The 26,786-nt window shown below is 36.4% G+C and overlaps 1 protein-coding gene across 1 annotated transcript in view; it reads right to left on the minus strand.

The window, feature by feature from the left end:
- LOC140142649 (unconventional myosin-Va-like) overlaps positions 1 to 26,786 on the minus strand; it is a 281,256-nt gene that overhangs the window by 116,933 nt on the left and 137,537 nt on the right. The window contains exons 19-21 of the mRNA XM_072164650.1: positions 12,292 to 12,503; positions 7,600 to 7,725; positions 5,792 to 5,972 (exon numbers count right to left, since the gene is read on the minus strand). Of these exons, the coding sequence (XP_072020751.1) occupies positions 5,792 to 5,972; positions 7,600 to 7,725; positions 12,292 to 12,503 (519 nt within the window). The remainder of the gene's footprint in view (positions 1 to 5,791; positions 5,973 to 7,599; positions 7,726 to 12,291; positions 12,504 to 26,786) is intronic.

Consider the following 26,786-nt stretch of genomic DNA (forward strand, 5'->3'; position numbering starts at 1 on the left):
TCTTGCTTACTTTTTTTTATATATAAATTTCACATTTGTTTCTCTTTCCATTTTAGTCTTGCTTTATATTTTAATTTTATTTTTGCTTCTATTTTGATTTCATTCTTGATTTCTTCCAATATGAACTTATCTTTGTTTAGAAATATATAAAACACCAGAAACGTAAATTTTGCAATGACAGGGTTTTTTCCTCTCTCTAAACCCCTGCACTTTTGATAGTTATTACCCTCTCTTGAACCATTATATTTCCATCCCATTGTGAGTCCTTTGTTTAAAAAAAAATTACAATCCACTTGGATCATAACGTTTAGTCACCACAACTCCATGGCATTCACCCTTCCATTAACCCCCTGAGCACTACCTGCCGATCTAACATTCTCTCCGATTGGTCAATCACATTATATCTTCATTTTAATCACCAATCAAAATGGAGCTTTGAAAATAATTCACCCCATTTTGTTTTGCGTGGTGAAATTATTTTAACGATGTTGCTGATTGGTCCAATTGATAATGAAAACTTCTTTTTGATCAATCGGCAGGTAGTTCTCATGGGGTTAAGCACAATCCAATCTCCTTGCCTATCATAGTTATTCCCAGGTCTTTTGAAAGAAAACAAAGCCTCATTTAATACTATGGATCAACAGTTTCGGTTATAAATCCTTTCAGGATCTGTACGATCTGCCTTCCTAAGCTGAATGATAACATTTATACATATCTTAGATCAGCATTTTGTTGAAAATTCTTAATCGGTGACATTTGTCTGTACCTCTCTCAGGACCACTATCTGTTATCCACCTTAAGCTACATCATTCAACTTTATGTGTATATCATGAATTTAATCTTATCTTGGATCAGTATTTTAAGGTTGGTCTGAACCCTGGAATTATGGAAAATTTCGGGCCTCATAACTTTTAAATTGTTGGTCTAAAGTATATAAAAGTATACATATTTAGAATGGCAAAAGACTTGATAAGTTCATCTGTGAGGTCAAATTTGGGCCAAAATGGCACTTTTGGCCCAAAATCTAAAATAATGGTTTTGGCCCACTTCTTTTAGTGCATCGTAACAAAAATATTCTTGGGCCAAATTTTTTTTAAATTAATTTTTAAAAACTAGATCAAAATATTTAGGACCCGTTTTTTCATTTTTTTGAATTTCGACCAATTTCACCAAAAATATTTGAAATTTGGGCCAAAATCGGGCTTTTTTATGATTTTTTTGAAAAATCAGCATTTTTTTACAATTTTTGGCGCAAATTTCTCAAAGTTGGTCGAAATTCAAAAAAATGAAAAAACAGGTCCTAGATATTTTGATCTAGTTTTTAAAAATTATTTAAAAAAAAATTTTGGCTCAAGAATTTTTTGTTACGATGCACTAAAAAGAAGTGGGCCAAACCATTATTTTTGAGATTTTAAATAAAAGTGGCATTTTGGCCCAAATTTGACCTCACAGATGAACTTATCAAGTCTTTGCCATTCTAAATATGTATACTTTTATATACTTTGGACCAATAATTTAGAAGTTATGAGGCTCGAAAGTTTCCATATTTCCAGGGTTCAGACCAACCTTAAGTCATATATCAGAACAAATTTCACCTCCCATCTACTGACACTTTTGTTTGAAAAAGAAAACTATCATAAAATCAGCATTAGTCATAAATGTACGCAATTTACTTGAATACTCTCATCGGACCACATCACCTATATTAAAGCCATATTATAACATTTCTTTAAAAATAGATTAGTATTCATTTTCAATAAAATGTTAGCATTTACTGTCAGATATTTCCCTTTTTAATTTTGAGCCGGACAAGTGAGGTAAAGCAAAGAAAATGGGAATTTACTACTAGCGCCAATGCATGTTACTCCGGCAGTTGTAATATGGTACGATCCTCTGGCATATGTGTGTGTGTACGTAGGGGTGTGTTGATATCGAATACGCGTTCGACTAATATTTCCATCGTTATAATAAAACGCTGATTCAGGCGGTTTATTCAAAATCTCGGATTTTGACAAAACTACAGCACCTGAAGTCTTGATTTTTGCAGAGAATCTTTGTTTAATAAAGTACATTACAATCATGGAAAAACCTGAATTTAAAATTTTTTTGAGGGCGTTCTCCTCAGCAAATGTTATAATATGGCTTTAAGCTTTTTGTATTAACATCAAAATATATTACTTTTGATTCATATTGTTCATTCAAAATCCAATGAATTCATTTGATACCTGTCTGCCTACCTATACAGTCTCAACAGAGCAATTTTTAGTCATAAACCAGCAACACTTAGTTTGCCCCCCTCCTAGGACTATAGTACCTCTTCCCCACTAAGCTTTATGGTAAGCTTTTTGTATAGATCATGACATGGTTGTATTCTCTAGAGGAGGTATATGGTGGATTGAGTGCCCTCACATGAACTCACTCAAACCTGTGACTGCTTTATGCCTACTTCCCCTAATCAATGTATTATATTGGCTGGGGTTGTAATATTACTATAGTTATGTTCCTGCTAGGGTTATATCACATTGCTGGTCTTTTTTAACAGTTTGCTTAAATTGATTTTAATGTTTCTATGATCTTTAATAATTTAAATAGAGTCCCAAATTTGCTTGTAAGTAAGTTTAGAAATGTATTGTTATTCCACATAGTTATACAGGGGTATATGCACTTGAAAATTCGCTATTTTTTGTAAAAAACAAACATTGGTATATGGAAAACAATAGGCACTTTTCAAAGTTCAGACTGTATTGTTGTGCCACAGAGCTATACAGGGGTATATGTACTTGAAAATTCTCTGTTTTTGTAAAAAACAAAAGTGGTATATGGGGGGGGGGGGAAGTACTTTTGAAAGTTAAGGAAGAAAAAATCATCTAAATAATGGAAATATAGACATCTCTTGAAAATAAGGGTCAGGAAAATTACACCTGTAAATATACATACCCCTGGAGGTGTAATCATAATTAATGACACATTTTGTTGTTTTGTTCTTAAAATTTGATATTTCCATCAAAATAAAAAGTTATCAATACTTTTCATTTTTTTTAAATACACAGCTAGGAATATGACTGAAACTAATTGAATTATTTTTGGCCAAAATAAAAAGTTATCAATACTCTTCATTTTTTTTAAATACACAGCTAGGAATATGACTGAAACTAATTGAATTATTTTTGGCATTGGGTTGGGAGTAGAAACAGTCACAATATGATTGCACATACAGGTGTCAACTATGACTAAGTTCTCAGTTTTTGATCAAATTCAAAGTAGTAGTTCAGATGTATAGGGCCACTGACGATGTGATGACAGCACTGAAGGGTATTGCAGGTGAGATACTATGTGGCTATTCCAGTTGAAATCAATCCACCCCCTATGGAAAAATATCATTGAACAAATGTGCACATCTCCCACACAGGGGGTGCAGATTTCAAATGGAGTCACCTATTCAGGTAGCCCGTTTGAAATTCACACTCCCTGTGTGGGAGATTAAAGTCATGTCTTTCAGAGGGGGTGTATGGATTTCAACTGGAATAACCCATTTTGGAGCAGACGACACTGAATGGGTGGTGACTCCATTTGAAATTCACACTCCCTGTGTGGGAGATTAAAGCCATGTCTTCCATAGGGAGTATATGGATTTCAACTGGAATAGCCCTTTTTGGTTACTTGATTGTCAAAACTAAACCACCAGAATTTCATGGACCCTGGAAGTATAGTAATGATTCCATTTTTAGATCTTTTAGTTTGATCAAGGTCAAGGTAGCATGTAGGGAATGGAATACCGATGCATAGGTCTATTTTTAATGACTTACAAGGTGGGCTAAGGTTTTTTTCTTTTATTTTTCTTTCACTTCATCTCCAACTGTAGCTCTCATAACAGAACCCTTAGCAGGAACTCAGTTTTCGATCTCATTTTTAGCCTGATATATGACTAAATTCTCACTTGTTGGTCAAATGTAAGGTAGTAGCTCAGCTGCATGTCTTTGGTAATGCGATGACAGCAAAGACAGATACCGCAGGTGAGAGAACATTTATTTATAGTATTTATATATTTCATTTTCTTGTCAAATCCATGTAACCCCTGTGTCATGATGGACCCTGGAAGTTGCAGCTGGATCCAATTCAAGGTAACAATTAGGAATGCAGATGCATAGTCTCTTTTGATGACAAAGTGGACTGGGATTATTTTTTCCTATTTTTGTTTCAGTTGATGTCGAACCTGTAACTCCCAGAATGTAAAGGAACCACATGTAGTAATAAGAATTCATTTTTATTCTGATATGACTAAGCTCTCACTTTTTGATCAAATTCAAGGTAGTTGTTCAGATGCATGTGTCTCTGTTGATGTGTTGAAAGCAGATGGATACGGGCGGGTGAGATTGTTTTTACTAATTTCATTTTTTTGTCAGATCTAGGCAACCCATAATGTCAGGGACCATGAAAGTAACAGCTAGACAAAACTCAAGGTGGCATGTAGGAATACCGATGCAAAGGTCTTTGTTGATGTGACGAGTGACGAAAAATGTCAAAGCATTGTGTAGGTATCTAAAGACGTGATGGCATCACACATGGGCTAGATTTGTGTACTTTTGGTTTGTTACATTATTTCACTCAATGTGAAACTTTAGTAACCAGGGGTCCATTTCACTATACTTTTAGCCCGTTCGTAAAGTTACGAATACCCAATATTAGATGTAACTTTCCAAAGAGTTGCTGTAGTAAACCCTATAAATGGGATGAGTACAGTAATATCAATTTAGACTGAATTCAATGCAGCTAAGAGCAGAACAGGTTCTATCAATACGATATGAAAAAGGAATCCTGCAGGTGGCTGATCGGATCATGAAGCAATTTGGAGGAGTTTGGTTGCTTCCTAATGTGGCAAAACAATTTAGAGCTTAAATATTTACTGGAAAAAAGTAATTCCTCTTGGTAGATGAATGACAAATTTAATGTTTTATTAAGAAACTTTTTACAGCTGGTGTACTTAATGAAATTTTAAACATTTTCAGGTGGTGAATCAACATTCTAGAAATGTCTCCTGAAAGAAGTGCAAAATTGATTTCCTAATTTCCACGATGTATATAGAAAATGTCTGTGTGCCAACAACATGGATAACTTTGGTGCAGTGCACATGTAGGTAATATTATTTTTCTTATCAAGTCCAGCATTTTTCTTATCAAGACCAGCATGATATTATATGTACAAGTTTCTATAACAGGATCAAATTGAAAATAGAGAAAGGAGTGGGACAACACAAATTTGCAAATTTCGGTCCAAAAAGTGAATTGAAATTGGCAAACTTTCATTTGTCTTGGTTTAGGAGAGACCTGGGGGGACAAAACTTGACTGGATTTGCAGATCAAAATTTTCACTCCTGACCAATGACAAAGTGGTTCACAAATTCTATATAGATCTGTATCAATCCAGATCAATCTGGGTTTACTAGCACCATGCAGACAGCTCCTAAATAAAGAACACACACAAAAGACAGATTGGGCTATTCCATTTAAAATCCACACTACCCTGTGGAAGATTTTTGAAATATCTACCACAGGGGAGTATAAAATTGTAATGGAATAAGCACATTCGACAGCTCCATTTGAATTCCATACATCCTCTGAGAAAGTTTCAACCTGCATCTTCCACAAAGGGAGGATAAGCTTCAAATAGAGCTGTTAATGTGATCATTCCATTTGAAATTCATACTCCCCTGTTGAAGATATTTCTAAAATCTTCCACAGGGGGAGTGTGGACTTTATGGATTAGCCCATTCCCTGCATGTTAATACCCATACCTTGAGTTGTTTAAGCTCCCTCCTGGCACGCATACGTCTCACGCAGCATTGCAACAGTATGATGGCTTTGAGGACCTTGCGGTGGCGCTTGCGGGCCATCCAGCCTCTGGCGTACCTCTGTATCGTTGTTGCACGTGCCTCCCGGAGAATGATGGTGTATCGCTGCCTTCCGTACATACCCCTGAATAAATATATGAGAAACTTGTAATATTAATTTATGTAGTTCATTCAGTTTTAACCCCCTGAGCACTACTGATCTAACATTGCCTCTGATTGGTCAATTACATGACATCTTCACTTTAATCACCAATCGGAATGGAGCTTTGCAAATAATTCACCCCAATTTTTTTGTGGGGTGAAATCATTCTAACAATGTTGCTGATTGGTTCGATCAATAATGAAAACTTCTTTTTGGCCAATCGGCAGGTAGTTCTCATGGGGTTAAGTTACATCAATAGCATCTGGGAGTTTTTTGTTTTCCACAACAGATGGTTCTGAGACGGCAAAACACTAAACGTTGTCGTCGGCGATTTTGTAATGTGTTGTCGCCCTCATTCTAAAACATGTGAAGAGTCTGATAACCGTTGTAGCAACAAAGTTTGGGTTTTACCATCGCAGAACCGTCTGTCGTGGAAATCAAAGACTCCCTAATAAGAGGACCCATCAAGTATGTCACTGATTTTAAATATCTTGGTTCCATGATGGGCTCTAGCACCAGTGACCTCTCCCGACGGAAGGCGCTTGCTTGGTATGCATTTTGAAAACTGGAGCATCTGTGGAGAAGTCCAACAATCACTGTTGCAACAAAAGTCAAGCTGTTTAACACCACTTGTGTTACAGTATTGCTCTATGGCTGTGAGTCCTGGGTGATATCTACTGATATGGAAAATAAGATCAACGCTTTTGGTACATCATGTTACAGAATAATGCTGAACATCAAGCGCACCGACCATGTTAGTAATGAAAGGGTCTATACTATCACCAACACTGTGCCTCTTATCAACTCTGTCAGATCACGACAACTACGATTCCTGGGACATATCCTGAGGATGCAGGAAGATGATCCATGCAGAAGATATGCTCTCTACACCCCATTACATGGTAAAAGAAGACCTGGAAGGCAAAGAACATCCTACTTGTCTTATGTGCAAAAACTGTTGGGGATTTCGACAACTTTCTACTGCCAGATGCCATTGCCACTTTGGCTTCAGATCGTAGTACATGGAGAAACTTTGTAGTCGCCTGCTTCGCAGCCGAATGAAATGAATGAATGAAATGAATAAGAGGATGGATCAACATTATCCTGCATATTTTGGGGTCTTCCTTCTTTAGCATGTGTAGTATCTAGAATTATTTTACTTGCACTCAACATTACATGCAGTAGTGCAGTTATTGATGTAGCTACCAATTAAGAGAAATTTGGCCATAATGTAAGGTACAACTTGTGTAGCTCCATATGGGGATCACTGGCAATGCAACAAAACTTGTTTCAGTGGCATGTCCAAGGGGGGTGTGCTTTGGGGGCACTTTGTTAAAAATCATGTAAAATCAGCCGTTTTTTGACGATTTTAGCCATTAACCCCCCCATAACTCTGAAAGCCCCAAGCCCCCGTAGGAACAGATCCTGGATATGCTGGTGTGTTTTGCGGTATAATCTCTTCTGTTTCAAATTTGCCAATACTGCTAACCACATACCTTAAAACTATGTCATGTTCTTTGAATCTACCCAACTATCTAAAGTTCTCTTTCAACGAGTCAATTAATTTCTTCTACATTATCTTTCCTAAGCAACTCCCTATCTATCTCACCTTGTGTATGACTGTATGGTGACGATAGCCTTGCGGATGTGCAGGTACTTTTGACGTTGATGGTAACCCTTCCATCTCCTCTGGATGCAGGTGGAAGCTGACGTCCGTCGCATGTATTTGACCAATCTGGGACAAGAAAAACAGAAAGTTAACTAGTTATTTATCATCCCAAAACACTGAGAGGAAAACAGATCATAACTCCACCCATCTGTGAATACACTGTCTGAATGTTACGACAAGTCATCCACTTGAATTTGATCTGAAAATACAGCATGTAGCCATTTGTTTAATATTTTGCTGTTTGTCCCTGAAGAGCAGTCCTCGAAACGCCTGTTGTTTTTGTTTATACAGCTGTGGGTACCGAAATTGGTAAATGTTGGCCATCATTGTTTGGTTCAGTTTGTCTGCCTATGTACACATCTATTTTCATCACCAGTGCACTTTTGAACACGTATTCCTGTTTTGTCCCCATTGTTTTGCAGCCTTTTGGCTACCTACTTCTGTGCCTACATTTGTTGTTTGTTGTCCCCCAGCGCAAACCGTTGTGTTTTATTAATTTTGTTTGCCCACATCAAGTCAGTGTGGGGACAAAATCAACCCAGCTATAGCTCGGTAATATTTAGGCTAGTTTTGATCCATATCAGAGATATTATGGTCAACATTGCTGTAATCAGGGGGACAGTCAAAAACTCTCCATATCTTGGTATAAATTACATATCTAGTAAATTAAAAAAACAGTACAAGTCTTATATTAAAACTTACTTTTTGTTGACACAAAATTGCATCAAAAAATTGGACATCATAAGGGGATTGAATTGGAGTGATTTAGATCAATACGCCTCATTAACGTCCAAGTCTTTAAAACTGATTAAAACAAACTCATAATTATAAAATTTGGCAAAATATAATAACGCTAAAATATCACACCCATACGGTAGAGGTGACAAAAGCCCCCATAGTTGTTAACACCCAATCTATCATCATCAGCAATTGGCTGTTCTGGTTGAAATCCATACACCCTCTATGGGAGACATGACCTTAATCTTCCACACAGGGAGTGTGAATTTCAAATGCCGTTACCTGAATGGGTGACTCCATTTGAAATCTACACCCCCTGTGTGGAAGATTAAGGTTGTATCTTCCACAGGGGGTGTATGGATTTCAACTGGAATACCCCAATCACAAGTAACTGTCTGCCTATCAATCAGAATTTGTCATCAGTTCACTTTGTCTTTGCCAACGGTGCACATCTCCTCAAACGTTGACACTGTTTCCTCGCTAATTAAATACTAGCTCTACAAGGAAGTGTCTTCACAATGAGAGCGCTTCTTCACACTAGTTAACAAGTGTCTTCACTGACTTCATTATTATGGGGTTTACACATTGTGGACCGAACAAGTTGGATCTCTTTACAGCACTTGAAGGAAAGATTTGTTCATTTGGTTGTTTGTTTAAAATGGACATTCCATGTGGAATTTGGATCTCTTCTTTACAGCACTAGAAGGAAAGATTTGTTCATTTGATTGGTTGTTTAAAATGGATGTTCCATGTGGAAACACACTTGGATCCTGTGACAACCATGTTCAAGCCTGTATATAAGCCTCCCTCCATCAATGGCTAGGCTTTGGAGCCTGAATGGAAGTAGATCATATACTGTAAAGCTTGAAATGTTCTTGTGAATACAAATTTGATGCATTTCTCAAGTGACATGAATCTTGACAATTTTCACGGAGCTCACAAATATTTCTTTTTCCTATAATCCTTTCAGAAAATGTATACATTTTGCACATATTAGATGCTGCAAAAATGTTGGTTCCTTTCAAATCACTTTCAAAGCTTTTAAATTATTTTCTTCTTTGTACATCCCAAAAAACCCAAAAATGTTCACCTGATTAGTTTTTAAACAAAAGGTTTGCACGAAAATACACATATTTTGTGATACAAGCATGATTTTAGCCTATATAAAGACACCCAAGTATCTGAAATTTTCTTCAGAAATTAGAAAGAACAGAAGGAAGTTGAGTGAATGATAAATCTATCGAGAACGGACGGCCCCTGTTCTTCTTTATACAGCCAAACAGCTAAACAAAAGGTCCATATGAAAAATAAACTTAGTTTGTGATACAAGCATAATTATTAGCCTATATAGAGATACCCAAGTATATGAAATTTCCATTTCTTTAGAAAGAGCAGAAGGAAGTTATGTGAATGATAAATCTATCAAGTACGGAGGGCCCCTCCCATCAATTCAAGTGAACAATCTCCTGTTGCCTTTTTGTACTCCTGTATTTCATACGGGTGTAACAACTTGCTTGCTCACCAAAGTCACAGGAAATTCTACTTTCTATTTCAGTTTCTTTCGCATCATCCCCTGCTGTAAATTGCCTTGGTGTATAATATTCATTACTTTTTACCTAGCTGGGGGGTTTACACCCCCCAGCTAGGTACTGTAATGCTCTCCGATTCTTCTTTCTTTCTTCTTCTTCTTCTTCTTCTGGCAACAAACTTCAAAATGCTTCTCCTCCTACATGTTACACCCTACAATTACGTAACTTGCACATATGTATCGCCTATATCCAGTGCCAATATGGTGCAAACAGAATTGGGATCAAAGGTCATTAAAGGGGCATTTTCGGTATATAACCAAATATCTTCAAAATGCTTCTTCTGCCACATATTACATAGCACAATGACGTCACTTACACATGTGCATCGGCTTTACCCAGTGCCCATACCTTGCACACAGAATTGGGGTCAAAGGTCATTAAAGGGGTAAAATCTTACAATTGCATTATCTGGACATTTGTAAGGAGTATGGGGCTCAAACTCGATACAATAAATCTCATGACCAGGGGAACATTTTGCGGGGGCAGGTCAAAGGTCATGCAGAGGTAAAATTTTAGAAACGCATTTCCTGGACATCTGTAAGGGGTACGGGCTCAAACTTGGTGACAACAAACTTAATGATCAAGGGAACATGTTGGAACACTTTGCAGGGGTCAGGTCAAAGGTTATCTGGGGTCAAATCTTTATAACTTCATTTTCTGGATATCTGCAAGGGGTATGGGGCTCAAACTCAGTGACAACAAATCTCATGACCAGGGGAACATTTTGCAGGGGTCAGGTCAAAGGTCATGTAGAGGTCAAATTTTCTAAATACATTTTCTGGACATCTGTTAGGGGTACGGGGCTCAAACTCCACAACAACAAACTTACTGACCTGGGGAACATTTTGGAAGGGTGTGCACATTGTGCAAGGGTCATGTCAAAGGTCATCTGGGGTCAAATCGTAGAATTTCATTTTCTGGATATCTGTAAGAGGTACGGGGCTCAAATATGGTGACAACAAACCTCAAGACCAGGGGAACATTATGGAACATCATGCATAGGTCAGGTCTAAGGTCATCTGGGGTCAAATCTTAGAATTGAATTTTTGGACATCTGTTAGAGTACGGGACTCAAACTCGGTGAAAACAAACCCCATGACCAGGGGAGCATTTTTGGAACATTTTGTAGGGTCAGATACCTCCACAACACCAACATGCCCCAGCTAGGTTTGTGGTCTATGACCACCATTTGCCACTAGTTATTATTCTATTATACTTTATTCATAGGTAATTTACTCAGCCACAAACTAAAGTGCACTCTTTATTTTCAATGTGATTAAAGTTATAGCAGCTTGATCAAGTCAGCCATATTTGACCACAACTTCTTATGAAAGCTGTTTCTCAGGAATAATATAATATGGCCATGCTGGAGAGGTAAAATAGCCTTATTTAATGCTTTGCACACTGGCCTTAAACTTTATCATAAATAGTCCAAGATTTGAAATATTTTCTCAAAATATCAAGATCTATATCTTAAAAACCATCAAACCAATACTAGGCTTCAAGCTTTCAGGAGTCTACGGGTCTGTTATCAGGTCAAAGGTCAAGAAAATCATGACCTGATACAGTCACTCACTCGCTGATGAAAGATGGAGTACCATCTGAAAATTCCTAGGTAGGAATTAATTCCTTGTGTTTGGATCAAAAGTTTATATAAAAATCATGATTTATACCAACACAGATGAACTTTCACGAACAATACTAGGCTTGTTTGTACTCATTTTAATGCATTTTTCATGCTAATTCCAAATATGGTCATGGACATTTACAATTATGAAATTTTTGAATTTTTTTACAACTTATCATCTGTAGTAGATGACACCCATGTGGACAGAGTTAAGTATTGACTATAATTATGTCTATGAAGGTGTGGAATAAATATTTCTAAAATTGAATAGGTGGATTGTGGAAAACATAAACATACACATGTTTTCTAGTCAGAAATGAATGTGCAAGTATTTCTACATTCTAAATTTGGTGATGATGATAGAGACTGGTAAACCACAATGGGGTCTAAGCACTGATAAGACCTCAGCCACTGCTGAATCACAGTGTTTTTGAAGATTTTCAACTTTGCCGTGTTCATGGACTAGGTCCAACAGAGTGTAATATTGTATAGGCATAGAGCGAATCAACTTTATAGCATCCCTCTGAAATATATATTTATCATGGAGTCTGGCCCAAACACCATGAAAAAAGAGATCAGGCACTATGGACTACAAACAGTTTTTTCTGGTATGACCTTTCACCTATTATCTTCCATATTTTCACATCGTACAAAAGCAGAAGTACACATATTACAAACCTTCTTGCCAGCAATCCTCTGGCGTATTTCTGGATGATGATGGTAGAATTGCGAATGCGTTGATACTTTCTCCATTGTACCCAGCAACGCACCGTCTTCTGCATGAGGATACATGCTGCGCGCAGTTTGTCTGCTCTCAGCTTCTCCAGATAAGCCACCTGACCGGCACGGAAGAAGATCTTGGTCTTGCCGAATTGGTACTTGTCTGGGTCCTATGTGAGATAGAAAATAAAGAAAAAAAATTGACAAATGATTATTAAACTTTTGTTTATCAAGTGTATGGTGCTGCATATAACACAAGCAGATCAATTTATCAATTTGGTGGGCTGAGAGAGGGGGGCAAGCGATTTTTTGGCGGGCCGAGAGTGGGGGGGGGAAGCAATTTTGACGAGCCGTTTAGAAATTTTACCCCCCGGCTAATAATTATTGCACAGCCCCTAACTATAACAGAATTAAAATATTGCACATTTTGCAAGTACAGTCCAACCACTCTTATCCGGCCATGATGGGACCAAGCATTGGCCGGATAAGTGAAAAATTTGGATAAGTGAATTACATGTAATTCTGCATTGAATGCCTGAAGTGCTAACATTGAGACAGCAAATGGTTACTCAAAATGGGGTAATAACACTGAAATGTGGTATTTGAGTTATGTATGCCACATAGTTATGTCCTTCAAAATGCTTCAGTGCATGAAATCAAGTTCTCAAAACATGAAAAATGTTTGTCTATATGAAGATCACATGTCCGGATAACAGAGAGATCCATATAAAAGAGGTCCGGATAAGGGAGGTTGGACTGTAAAAGAGTAAGTGTTTGTTCTCCCTATACACTTATGAATTATCATATGACCATAATAATAGCACATGGCCGTAATTTGACAGTGTAGCGTTTCCTCTATCAGACATATATAACTACCTGCCTAGACTGCAATAATTCATATTTAATGGCAATGCAGCTAGACACAGCTATTTTGAGAATAACTCCCGTATTACGCAGTATGACTTTGCTAAGTTTGCTTTTAGAAACAAATGCATAAAACTGTAATGAAAAAAAAAAGTCATATTTTATTCAATTTAAGGGATCTAAAATGAGCATTTATTATGCGTTTGACAGTATTTTTTTGTGGGACATGAGAGCACCTCAGACCTATCGAATTGCATTCTGAATACTGAAGCATGTCTTTCTGATATCAAATAATTTTCATTTTTGAAAATCACAATAGGCCTATAATACAAATTTTATGACAAATTATAAAAATTTGATATTTTTCAAATTTTTGATATATAACAGTCCTCGAAGTAAATTATATAAATCTAATGACATATTCTTAAAGTGTATGTAGCAGGGAGGAAAAGCCGACGGTCAATTGAAAATTTTGACCTTTCATATTGAAGATATGGATTTTTTCCCAAAAAGACCTAATTTTTTTTGGTGTTTTGGGAAAAAATCCATATCTTCAATACTGAAAGGTCAAAATTTCAATTGATCGTCTGCTTTTCAACCCACCTACATATACTTTAAGTATAAATCATCAGATATATAAAGTTTACTTCAAGTACTGTTAAATATCAAAAATATCAATTTTTAATGATTTGCCATAAAATGTTCACCTGATAAGTCTTTAAACAAAAGGTTCACATGAAAATACACATAGTTTGTGATACAAGCATAATTATTAGCCTATATAGAGATACCCAAGTATATGAAATTTTCTTAAGAAATTTCTTTAGAAAGATAAGAAGGAAGTTGAGTGAATGATAAATCTATTGAGAACGGAGGGACCCTCTTCATCTTTATACAGCCAAACAGCTAAACAAAAGGTCCATATGAAGAATAAACTTAGTTTGTAATACAAGCATGATATTGAGATACCCAAGTATCTGAAATTTTCTGAAGAAATTTCTTTAGAAAGAGCAGAAGGAAAAAAAGACCTAATTTTTTTTGGTGTTTTGGGAAAAAAATCCATATCTTCAATACGAAAGGTCAAAATTTTCAATTGATCGTCGGCTTTTCATCCCACCTACATACACTTTAAGTATAAATCATCAGATATATAAAGTTTACTTCAAGTACTGTTAAATATCAAAATATCAATTTTTAATGATTTGCCATAAAATGTGTATTAAATTGCAATTTCAAAAATCAAAATTATTTGATATCAGAATGACATTCTTCGTATTCAGAATGCAATTCAATATGTCTGATGTGCTCTAATGTCCCACAATAAATACTGTCCAAACGTTCATACCCCAGCCCTTAAGGGAGAGGAGAATATTTGTCACCATATGGTACTTGTTCTAGTTTATCAACAAGTTCTACTAAAATGGGTAAAACTTGTCAAAATCACACCATTTTTTTCTAAATCATGAAATCTGGAAATTTTGTTATCAAACTAAAGCTAACAAATTTCTTTATACATTTATATCAATGTTAATTGTTTTCAGACGTATGAAAATAACAATTAGGCACATTGACTGCTCGGTGCCAGAAGTGGGTAAGTGCAATAGCTGCCCTGTGAACACTTGGCAATTTACACATAGTATAATGTACTCATCTACAAATGACAGTAACACATGACAGCTATTGCACTTACCCACTTCTGGCACTGAGCAGTCGATGTGTGAACATCATATGCAAAGAAAATTTGACTTCCAGAACCAATGACTCATTTAAATTTGATCACATCAAATCTGCGCAAGTGAACTAAAACTCACAACCATAAAACAAGGCATCCCAAACGTAGCATTTAATGAGCAGGATATTGGGTAAATGAGTGTCTAATCAGCTGTAACAAAGCCTGTGTTTATCCTACCTGTTACCCCCTCCACTAATTGATGTATCATATGTCAAGTGTAGCCAGAGGTGATAAAGACAGGACAAGGCTCCATAGAATAATTGCCTTCAAGTGGTTATAATGGTTATTGGACAAGAATAGTATTCTGGCCAGCAACAACAAACTCTATTTTCTAGTCCAAGTTACACCTTATAGAAGCATTTTTTTGGCGCTTAAGCATAAGAAGTATTTCTTTGGCACTAAAGCATTGACAAGCAAGTTTATGAACTACTATTATTGGCTTCTACATGTGCCCCATCATGAAGTATAGGTGACCTACTTATCTGGTCACTGTTCATTAAGTGAGGAACCTGTTACAATGACACTTGTACTTCAGATATTAAGAGCATGAGCATATTAATCACCAAGAAAGCGTGATAAAATCTTCATCAGTTCCAGACACGAAATCAAAGCATCAGATAATCAGTCTCAATGTAAGACATTCTCAATACAAGATGGTCTTAACAAAGAAGAGTGTCAATATAAGACAGTCTCAACACAAGACAGTCTCAACATGAGACAAGTCTCAACACAAGTCTCTACACAAGACATGTTGACACTGTCATCTCAACACATGAGTCTCAATACAAGCTTAGGGAGTCTCAGCACAAGACAGTCTCAACACAAGTCTCGACACAAGATGTGTTGAGACTGTCATCTCAGCACATTACAGTCTCAATACAAGAGAGTCTCAGCACAAGACAGTCTCAACACAAGATAGTTTGAATACAAGATAGCCTCAACAAAAGACAGTCATGACAAAGGAGTCTCAAAACAAGATGTGCCGAGACTGTCTCAACACAAGACTGTCTCAATACAAGACATTCTCAAAACAAGACAATCTCAACACAAGTTAATACAAGAGTCTCAATACAAAACAGTCATGCCAAAGAAGATACTCGACACAAGAATGTGGCAGTACAAGACAGACACAAGACAATCGCAGTAAAAGAAGTAATAGAATGGCTAACTTTATAAGACACAAATTATTAGTGTCCAAAGACTCAACAAAAATCAGCTCAATCAAGTCAATCTATACATAGACAATCAATAACCTGATAATACCAAACAATGGTGGTTCAATTTCCTACGACAGGTACTCCCAATTCTATCAGTTAAATCATTATCTCAATCACATGGGAGTGATTCCTACACTGATTCAATCTAACCATATACTGTTTGTGTCCATGTAATATGTTACCAAAGGAACCAACTCCAGGATATCCTGAGCATTAAGTTAATGACCTTTGACATACCCCTGCTTCCTTTCTGTCACACTTCAAGTGTTGTGTTCAATTTAGGCAGACATGGACAATACTTACATTTCATTCCAAATTGTAAGATTTTGCAAATTTAACAAGAATCATCAAAGATGACATTTTTTTTCGCTCAACATTAATGTGTGTTGGCTCCTCTGGGTACAGATTAAAATTTTGTCATCCTATCAACACAAAGAACTCAGTATAATGATTTTCATGTGATTTTGTGTATTTGTTGAATATGTAGTTCTGATACATTCCGTTAGGAATCTGACGAACATCATTCAAACCTACATGTATTTGATTTGTTCGGGTTTTGACAACCCTGGATAACCCAAGAAAGCCTCTATTGAAGCTTATTTCCATTGGGGTCCATTTGAACACCGGGCGGCTTAGGAACAGTCAGGGGTTAACACCCTACTCTTTTCGAAACTGGCTGCGAGATACATGTACAGGTATGACTCTCTGCACACGGGACCGACGGCTTAACGTCCCCTCCGAAGGATTTGAGGAGTACTTTCATGATTCATTTACCCAATTCTAAATGAACCATGGGGAGAGCGGAAGTCTAAATTTAATCTACAGAAGTTGCCAATTAATTTCAGACTTTTTTTTTTTTTTCAATATCCCAGCTAATCGTCACCGCCGGGAATCGAACCCGGGACCTCATGCACTAAAGGCAAGTACTCTAACCATTGCGCCACGCTCGCAACGTAATACCTACAAATTTCAATCTTTTGCTCTTTCTTCAACGTGTCTCTGTTGCTCAGCCCGTTGCTCAGTTGGTTAAAGCATCATGCTATATATTAATACAAAGGTTGCCAGTTTGAATCCAACCAGAAGTTTTTTCCCAACGTTAATGCACACTGGCTGCTCTGGGAACAGATTAAATTTTGTTCAACATATCAACCCAAAGAACTAAATATAATAATTTCATCCTCTCATTACATTAAAGAAGAAACCAATGCACACTGGCTGCTCTGGGAACAGATTAAATTTTGTTCAACATATCAACCCAAAGAACTAAATATAATAATTTCATCCTCTCATTACATTAAAGAAGAAACCAATGCATACTGGCTGCTCTGGGAACAGATTAAATTTTGTTCACCATATCAACCCAAAGAACTAAATATAATAATTTCATCCTCTCATTACGTTACAGAAGAAACCAATGCGCACTGGCTGCTCTGGGAACAGATTAAATTTTGTTCACCATATCAACCCAAAGAACTAAATATAACAATTTCATCCTCTCATTACGTTAAAGAAGAAACCAATGCACACTGGCTGCTCTAGGAACAGATTAAATTTTGTTCACCATATCAACCCAAAGAACTAAATATAACAATTTCATCCTCTCATTACATTAAAGAAGAAACCAATGCACACTGGCTGCTCTGGGAACAGATTAAATTGTGTTCACCATATCAACCCAAAGAACTAAATATAACAATTTCATCCTCTCATTACGTTAAAGAAGAAACCAATGCACACTGGCTGCTCTAGGAACAGATTAAATTTTGTTCACCATATCAACCCAAAGAACTAAATATAATAATTTCATCCTCTCATTACATTAAAGAAGAAACCAATGCACACTGGCTGCTCTGGGAACAGATTAAATTTTGTTCACCATATCAACCCAAAGAACTAAATATAACAATTTCATCCTCTCATTACGTTAAAGAAGAAACCAATGCACACTGGCTGCTCTAGGAACAGATTAAATTTTGTTCACCATATCAACCCAAAGAACTAAATATAATAATTTCATCCTCTCATTACATTAAAGAAGAAACCAATGCACACTGGCTGCTCTGGGAACAGATTAAATTTTGTTCACCATATCAACCCAAAGAACTAAATATAACAATTTCATCCTCTCATTACGTTAAAGAAGAAACCAATGCACACTGGCTGCTCTGGGAACAGATTAAATTTTGTTCACCATATCAACCCAAAGAACTAAATATAACAATTTCATCCTCTCATTACATTAAAGTAGAAACCAATGCACACTGGCTGCTCTGGGAACAGATTAAATTTTGTTCACCATATCAACCCAAAGAACTAAATATAACAATTTCATCCTCTCATTATGTTAAAGAAGAAACCAATGCACACTGGCTGCTCTAGGAACAGATTAAATTTTGTTCACCATATCAACCCAAAGAACTAAATATAACAATTTCATCCTCTCATTACGTTAAAGAAGAAACCAATGCACACTGGCTGCTCTGGGAACAGATTAAATTTTGTTCACCATATCAACCCAAAGAACTAAATATAACAATTTCATCCTCTCATTACGTTAAAGAAGAAACCAATGCACACTGGCTGCTCTAGGAACAGATTAAATTTTGTTCACCATATCAACCCAAAGAACTAAATATAATAATTTCATCCTCTCATTACATTAAAGAAGAAACCAATGCACACTGGCTGCTCTGGGAACAGATTAAATTTTGTTCACCATATCAACCCAAAGAACTAAATATAACAATTTCATCCTCTCATTACGTTAAAGAAGAAACCAATGCACACTGGCTGCTCTGGGAACAGATTAAATTTTGTTCACCATATCAACCCAAAGAACTAAATATAACAATTTCATCCTCTCATTACATTAAAGTAGAAACCAATGCACACTGGCTGCTCTGGGAACAGATTAAATTTTGTTCACCATATCAACCCAAAGAACTAAATATAACAATTTCATCCTCTCATTACGTTAAAGAAGAAACCAATGCACACTGGCTGCTCTGGGAACAGATTAAATTTTGTTCACCATATCAACCCAAAGAACTAAATATAACAATTTCATCCTCTCATTACATTAAAGAAGAAACCAATGCACACTGGCTGCTCTGGGAACAGATTAAATTTTGTTCACCATATCAACCCAAAGAACTAAATATAACAATTTCATCCTCTCATTACGTTAAAGAAGAAACCAATGCACACTGGCTGCTCTAGGAACAGATTAAATTTTGTTCACCATATCAACCCAAAGAACTAAATATAATAATTTCATCCTCTCATTACATTAAAGAAGAAACCAATGCACACTGGCTGCTCTGGGAACAGATTAAATTTTGTTCACCATATCAACCCAAAGAACTAAATATAACAATTTCATCCTCTCATTACGTTAAAGAAGAAACCAATGCACACTGGCTGCTCTGGGAACAGATTAAATTTTGTTCACCATATCAACCCAAAGAACTAAATATAACAATTTCATCCTCTCATTACGTTAAAGAAGAAACCAATGCACACTGGCTGCTCTAGGAACAGATTAAATTTTGTTCACCATATCAACCCAAAGAACTAAATATAATAATTTCATCCTCTCATTACATTAAAGAAGAAACCAATGCACACTGGCTGCTCTGGGAACAGATTAAATTTTGTTCACCATATCAACCCAAAGAACTAAATATAATAATTTCATCCTCTCATTACATTAAAGAAGAAACCAATGCACACTGGCTGCTCTGGGAACAGATTAAATTTTGTTCACCATATCAACCCAAAGAACTAAATATAACAATTTCATCCTCTCATTACATTAAAGTAGAAACCAATGCACACTGGCTGCTCTGGGAACAGATTAAATTTTGTTCACCATATCAACCCAAAGAACTAAATATAATAATTTCATCCTCTCATTACATTAAAGAAGAAACCAATGCACACTGGCTGCTCTGGGAACAGATTAAATTTTGTTCACCATATCAACCCAAAGAACTAAATATAATAATTTCATCCTCTCATTACATTAAAGAAGAAACCAATGCACACTGGCTGCTCTGGGAACAGATTAAATTTTGTTCACCATATCAACCCAAAGAACTAAATATAACAATTTCATCCTCTCATTACATTAAAGTAGAAACCAATGCACACTGGCTGCTCTGGGAACAGATTAAATTTTGTTCACCATATCAACCCAAAGAACTAAATATAATAATTTCATCCTCTCATTACATTAAAGAAGAAACCAATGCACACTGGCTGCTCTGGGAACAGATTAAATTTTGTTCACCATATCAACCCAAAGAACTAAATATAATAATTTCATCCTCTCATTACATTAAAGAAGAAACCAATGCACACTGGCTGCTCTGGGAACAGATTAAATTTTGTTCACCATATCAACCCAAAGAACTAAATATAACAATTTCATCCTCTCATTACATTAAAGTAGAAACCAATGCACACTGGCTGCTCTGGGAACAGATTAAATTTTGTTCACCATATCAACCCAAAGAACTAAATATAATAATTTCATCCTCTCATTACATTAAAGAAGAAACCAATGCACACTGGCTGCTCTGGGAACAGATTAAATTTTGTTCACCATATCAACCCAAAGAACTAAATATAACAATTTCATCCTCTCATTACATTAAAGTAGAAACCAATGCACACTGGCTGCTCTGGGAACAGATTAAATTTTGTTCACCATATCAACCCAAAGAACTAAATATAATAATTTTATCCTCTCATTACATTAAAGAAGAAACCAATGCACACTGGCTGCTCTGGGAACAGATTAAATTTTGTTCACCATATCAACCCAAAGAACTAAATATAACAACTTCATCCTCTCATTACGTTAAAGAAGAAACCACTCTGTTCCATATGCGAGATCTTTGCCCAGGTTTCTCGGTTCTTCAAGATAGCAATCTTTACCAGGTATTCAATGAGGTCATCAATTAAGCCCAAACTCTAACGTCAAGTTAATAAAATTCCTTATATAACATGTAGCGCACTTCGACCTCAATATAGCTCACATTAATTGATCAACATCATCTAACATTATGAATCAAATCCTTGACCTAATTTGATTATGATTTTGATATTTATAAATTTAGCATCATACGGTCAGCCTCTACGCAGTGACAGATGATCATGAATGTTTAATTAGTTAATTAATATTGAATCATCTTTTAATTAAGTGTCTTATCGAGGAAATGCAGGTGTGACCACCAACCAATGCTACTGTCTTTGCCAAGATTAAGATTGTATTATTCATCAAACGACTAGTCGTAAATGTTCAACCTTTACACACAACCTCTTGTGCCAAAGGGTACTGCTGTCAACATGGGAGATGACAATAAAGTAACCAGGAAACACCTAAAATGGGACATTTCAGTTAAAACCCATACACCCCTTATTGAAGACATTACTTAAATCGTCGGCTGTATTCCATAGTGGCGTATAGTGAGGCATCGCGAATAAACAACTTTTCGAGAAAATCGGGTTTGAAGAAATACCAATTTAAAATTGAGTTGTGTAAATCAGACATTCATCATATTTTGTAAATGATGTGAAATTTCGGTAGTTAACTAAATAGATCTTATTTCTATATACTTTTCAAAGTAAATAAATACATAATATTGTTGGCAAACTGAAAACAATAAGTACAAAACTATACGTCACTATGGAAAACACCCAAAATGCAATACCCTGACCTAATATTAACCTTACGCCACCTCGATCGCCGTGTAATCCCTATGGCGTTACTTTTCGTAAAGTGACATTTTTTGTATTCCATAGTGGCGTATAGCTCACGATACGTCACTATGACATGTAGCGAGGTGTACGCCACTATGACATGTTTTTCATTTTTGCCGATATTTCTTAATTATAAAATGTGTATACAAAGTGGCGTAATAAGGTCGATACGCCACTATGGAATACAAAAAATGTCACTTTGTAACTATACGCCACATTTAATTAATTAATTACTAATTAATTAGCTAATTATGACTGATGAGACTTAGACAAAATGAAAGACACATTAAAAACATGTGTACCAATTTTCAAAAAAATGACCAAAAATCACTATACGCCACTATAGAATACAGCCGAAGAAATCCCTCGCACAGGGAGTGTGAATTTTAAATGGGATCGATCAAACTGGGCTGAATGGAAATGTCAATAACAGACTGAGAGCAGGTATTGGCCTATGTAAAGTGACTGTCAAAAAGTGGGGGTTATCTAAACACCGAAGATGTGACCTACGTATGTAGAACTGAACCACAAACAATGAAGCACCTATTGCGATGTCCTCTATTGGAGCAAGAATTCAGAGCAGCCCTCAAATTAATTGAAGGCATCGAAGAAAATTGCCTTTGATGCTCTATGGTGTTGCCTTGGTGCCCTACATTTTTGTATGTTTTCAAGCCATTGAAACACTCCCTACAAGCCACCCAATCCTCAGCTATGCAACAGCAGACACACAAAGCTTTTAACTATAAAATATCATTCTCCATACCAGCTCATCTTCATTTGACTGGTCATGACCTATGAACTCTCAAAGTTTAACCTATGAACTCTCACAGTTTGACCTATGAACTCTCAAAGTTTGACCTATGAACTCTTGTATCAATATTATCCACCAATCTATGCAATATTTTATTCATATCATACCGTAATCTCTGACCATATGAAGTCATCATCCTCCACATTATCAAATCCCACAACACTCCATTTACGCACCATAAACCATCATCCATTTCCTCGGATATGAGGAGGGATAAAAATGCATTCTCCCAGGGGTCTAAACAGACTGGGAATGCAGGAAACAGGACCTTGGTTAATCCACTCTACCTATGGTTTACTTCAGACTTGTTTGCAAAAATGCCCATGGATGATTTATTTAGTGCTCCAGTTCAACAAACCAAAGTTTTCCTACATGACTTTTCCAAATCAGAACAAACCAATGCTTCCTATGTGACTCTCCAACCCACAACAAACCCAAATCTTTCCTGTCTGATTTTCTGAAAAATTAGGCTATTCCTTTTAAAATCCACACTACCTCTGTTGAAGATTTAGTTCAAGTCTTCCACAGAGGGCGTATGAGTTTTGAATAGGAAAGACAATTGAGTAACTTCTATTTGAAGTACTTACTCCAGTTGTGGAAAATATAGGTACAACTATAATACAGGGGGTGTATAGGTTTCAAATTCATTAACGCTGACCAATTACATTATGAAAAACATTCACCCCCTGTGGAAGATATTTCCAAAATCTTCCACAGGGGTAGTGTGGATTTTAAATGGAATAGCCCAACTCATCACTGATACATGTACTATACAACAGCATTGGCAGATTTTCAAGAGTGAACTCGGCAGTAAATCCTTCAATGCAGTACTTTTCCTCAAAATGTTTGCTTGTATTCAAATAGAATTGATCGACCTCTTTTTGTCACTCATCCATTTCAAGAATAGGAAAGCGAAACATTTGCAAAGTCATATTGCCCAAATCCACAAAATGCACCAAAAGCCGTTTCCACGTTTGTAGTTTATTTAGAGGTTAATGACTGTACAGAGATGCCACTCAGTTTCACTCAAAAAATCTGAAACTGGTGAGAAAATCCTGAAAAAGCACATGAATGCAGGCAAAAAAGCACCAAAACGGGCTGAAAATAAATAAAAACATGGGAATTTAGACACACAAAAAACCTGAATTGGCATCTCTGATAAATGTATTATTAACCTCATTCATAGCCATCACTTTTCAATTTGTTTGACTCTATCTGTATAATATCATTTTTTTCTTAAAAAACAAAGTACAATTTTAACTTAATTTTCCCTTTAAAACATTGGATAGCCAACAACGCTTTATCATGTGATGTACAAATACGGTAGTTGCGTAGAATATGCACGCTGATGTTACTAATGTTTATTTTAGTAACCGCGCATCATGTTCACATTTTGGCAAATAAATAGGTTTGATCGGGTCTTGTGCATCGCATATGACATCCTTATGGAGGATGCCTCCACAAATTTTTTATTTTAAATTCTATTTCTAGACTGTGCTCCTAAAATACCGAAGTGAAAAATAGACAAGCACTATGATGTTGGTGATAGGGGCCAGGGTTGCCAAAAGATTTCAGCCCAAATCGCGGGTCAAATAATCGAAAAGTCGCCCAATTTTTCTCTTTACCATTTGTTTCTATTGGACATGAAACTATCGGAAGTCGCGGGAGCCAATGTTGAAAAGTCGCCCAATTTTTTCTTAACCATTGGTTTCGATGGGACAGGAAATTGTCAAAAGTCGCGGGGAAAATCTTCAAAAGTCGCCCAATTGGGCTACCAAATCGCGGGTTTGGCAACCCTGGGTATGACAAGCACACCTTACATCCTATTTGTGGTTGATATCAATACTCACATCTTCCTTTATCTGTCACCTTAATTGGGATATTCCATTTAAAATCCACATTCCCCCTGTGGAAGATTTTGGAAATAACTTCCACAGGGGGAGTATGAATTTCAAATGGAATAAACACATTAGGCAGCTCCATTTGAAACTCAAACTCCCACTCTGGAAGATTCCAGGTTTAATCTTTCGAACAGAGGGTGTATGAAATTCAAATGGAGCTGCCTAATGTGTTCATTCCATTTGAAATTCATACTCCCCTGTGGAAAATTTTTCCATGGGGTGGATTTTAAATGGAATAGTCTATTGAATGATATAGCACCTTAAACCTACAAGAGTTCAACTCCACCAATGTTGAAATTTACTTCAATGTTGATAGAAACCAGGCCAACCACTAAAAGTCTCGATCAGAAAACCAAAGAGTCTTAAAGTTATCTCCAAATACATGATTCATAATATACCCATCTGATGTGAATTACTGGCATCAATCATGTTACTTCAAGATTTAACGTAAATTAACAATCTTGTTCACAGTATGGAAATTGCTTCATTCGACGAAGATTCAAGAAGGATTAAAAATTAGATTTCCCTGATATGAATGCATATGAGGATTAAAATTGCTTTGTTCGACAAAGCTAAACACGATCTTTCGTTTACCGTATTTTGCTTAATTTGATTAAGTGTGATTGCAATCTTCATTCCATTAAAACAATATTGTAACATTTACTGAGAAGGATGCCATCAATAAACTAGAATACCCCGCACAAATCTAGGCTTTAGGTGCTGTATTTGTGGAAAATGAAGTTGAATGCGTATGTGATGTTCATAACACAGTACTTACATGGCACATTTTTATGGTCGTAACACATCAAAAGGACCGACCTCAGTCAGAATCGCCAGAGTAACGGGCATTAGCGACATAGGCACTGGAATTTACTAGAATTATGCAGTTCATAATTTGGCCCCCACTAAAGGTTTGTAAACTAAGGTCTGTAAATATACCTAATATGCAATTGAAGTCATTAATATTTATTGGTTTTGCCTCAAACGGAAGCTACCAAATTGTCTATTCTATTTAAAATTCAGGGGGAGTGTGCATATCAACTGGAACAGCTCAATGCTATTGTCTGTCAATGTAGACTATCCTAAAGCATGGTTAAATCCTATAAACAATAACATTCAAGACACAAGAAACAAGACCTCGTAAACATGCTCAAGCATTCCCGGCAAATGTCATATTCTACAACTTGGAAACCATTTATTGTAAAGGAAACACATCTCAGCACATTCTAGACACTTCGAATAAGCACAAGGAAATACTGCTCAACACGAAAGTATACACCACTTGTATGATCAGTCTTTTTGTTTGACATTATCCAATACAAATTATAACATAAATATGGATATAAGTACCATGTTGTCATCAGCTTTAATTTCATTTATTGTTATAATTATGCACTGCATCACCATTCGCGAGATACTCGGAACAATGGGATATTACATTTAAAATACATACTCCCCCTGTGGAAGATTTTGGAAATATCTGCCACAGTGGGAGTATGAATTTCAAATGGAATGAGCACATTAGACAACTCAATTTTAATTTCATACACCCTCTGAGAGTTGACTCAACCTGATTCTTCTCCTGAGGGAGAGTGAGTTTCAAATGGAGCTGCTAATGTATTCATTCCATTTGAAATTCACACTCTCACTTTGGAAGATATTTCCAAAATCTTCCACAGGGGTGGTGTGGATTCTAGATGGAATAGCCCGACTTGCCTGAGCAGGGAAAGCACCTGCTCCAACCTGGTGGATACCTGTGGGACCCTGGCATGTAAAATGGAGCCGCATGCAGTTTCACTGTCCTGGCTACGGGTAAGCGAAGTGGGGCCTAGGTGAAGGCACCAAGCTCTGACCCAGGCCTGTAGCCAGGGGGTCCACTTTTTCAAAATCAGCACCCCCACAAAAAATCCTGGCAACGGGCCTGCGCTGACCCAATCACCCAAGCAACTGCTTCCCTCCCCCACCAAAAATGATTATCAAACTGAAAAAGTATGCATATCCATATGAAGAATACTTGCATTTGCAAACCAAATTTTGCAGTCATAAATTGAGGAAAAAAAATATTGTGCAGTCATAAATAGAACTTGAAAATAACTGAAACAGTCGACCAACAATACTACCTCAGGACCATTCCAGCGTTTACAAATTACCTCGTAATCATC

This window comes from Amphiura filiformis, chromosome 20 (genome assembly GCF_039555335.1).
Source record: "Amphiura filiformis chromosome 20, Afil_fr2py, whole genome shotgun sequence".
NCBI classification, from domain to species: domain Eukaryota; kingdom Metazoa; phylum Echinodermata; class Ophiuroidea; order Amphilepidida; family Amphiuridae; genus Amphiura; species Amphiura filiformis.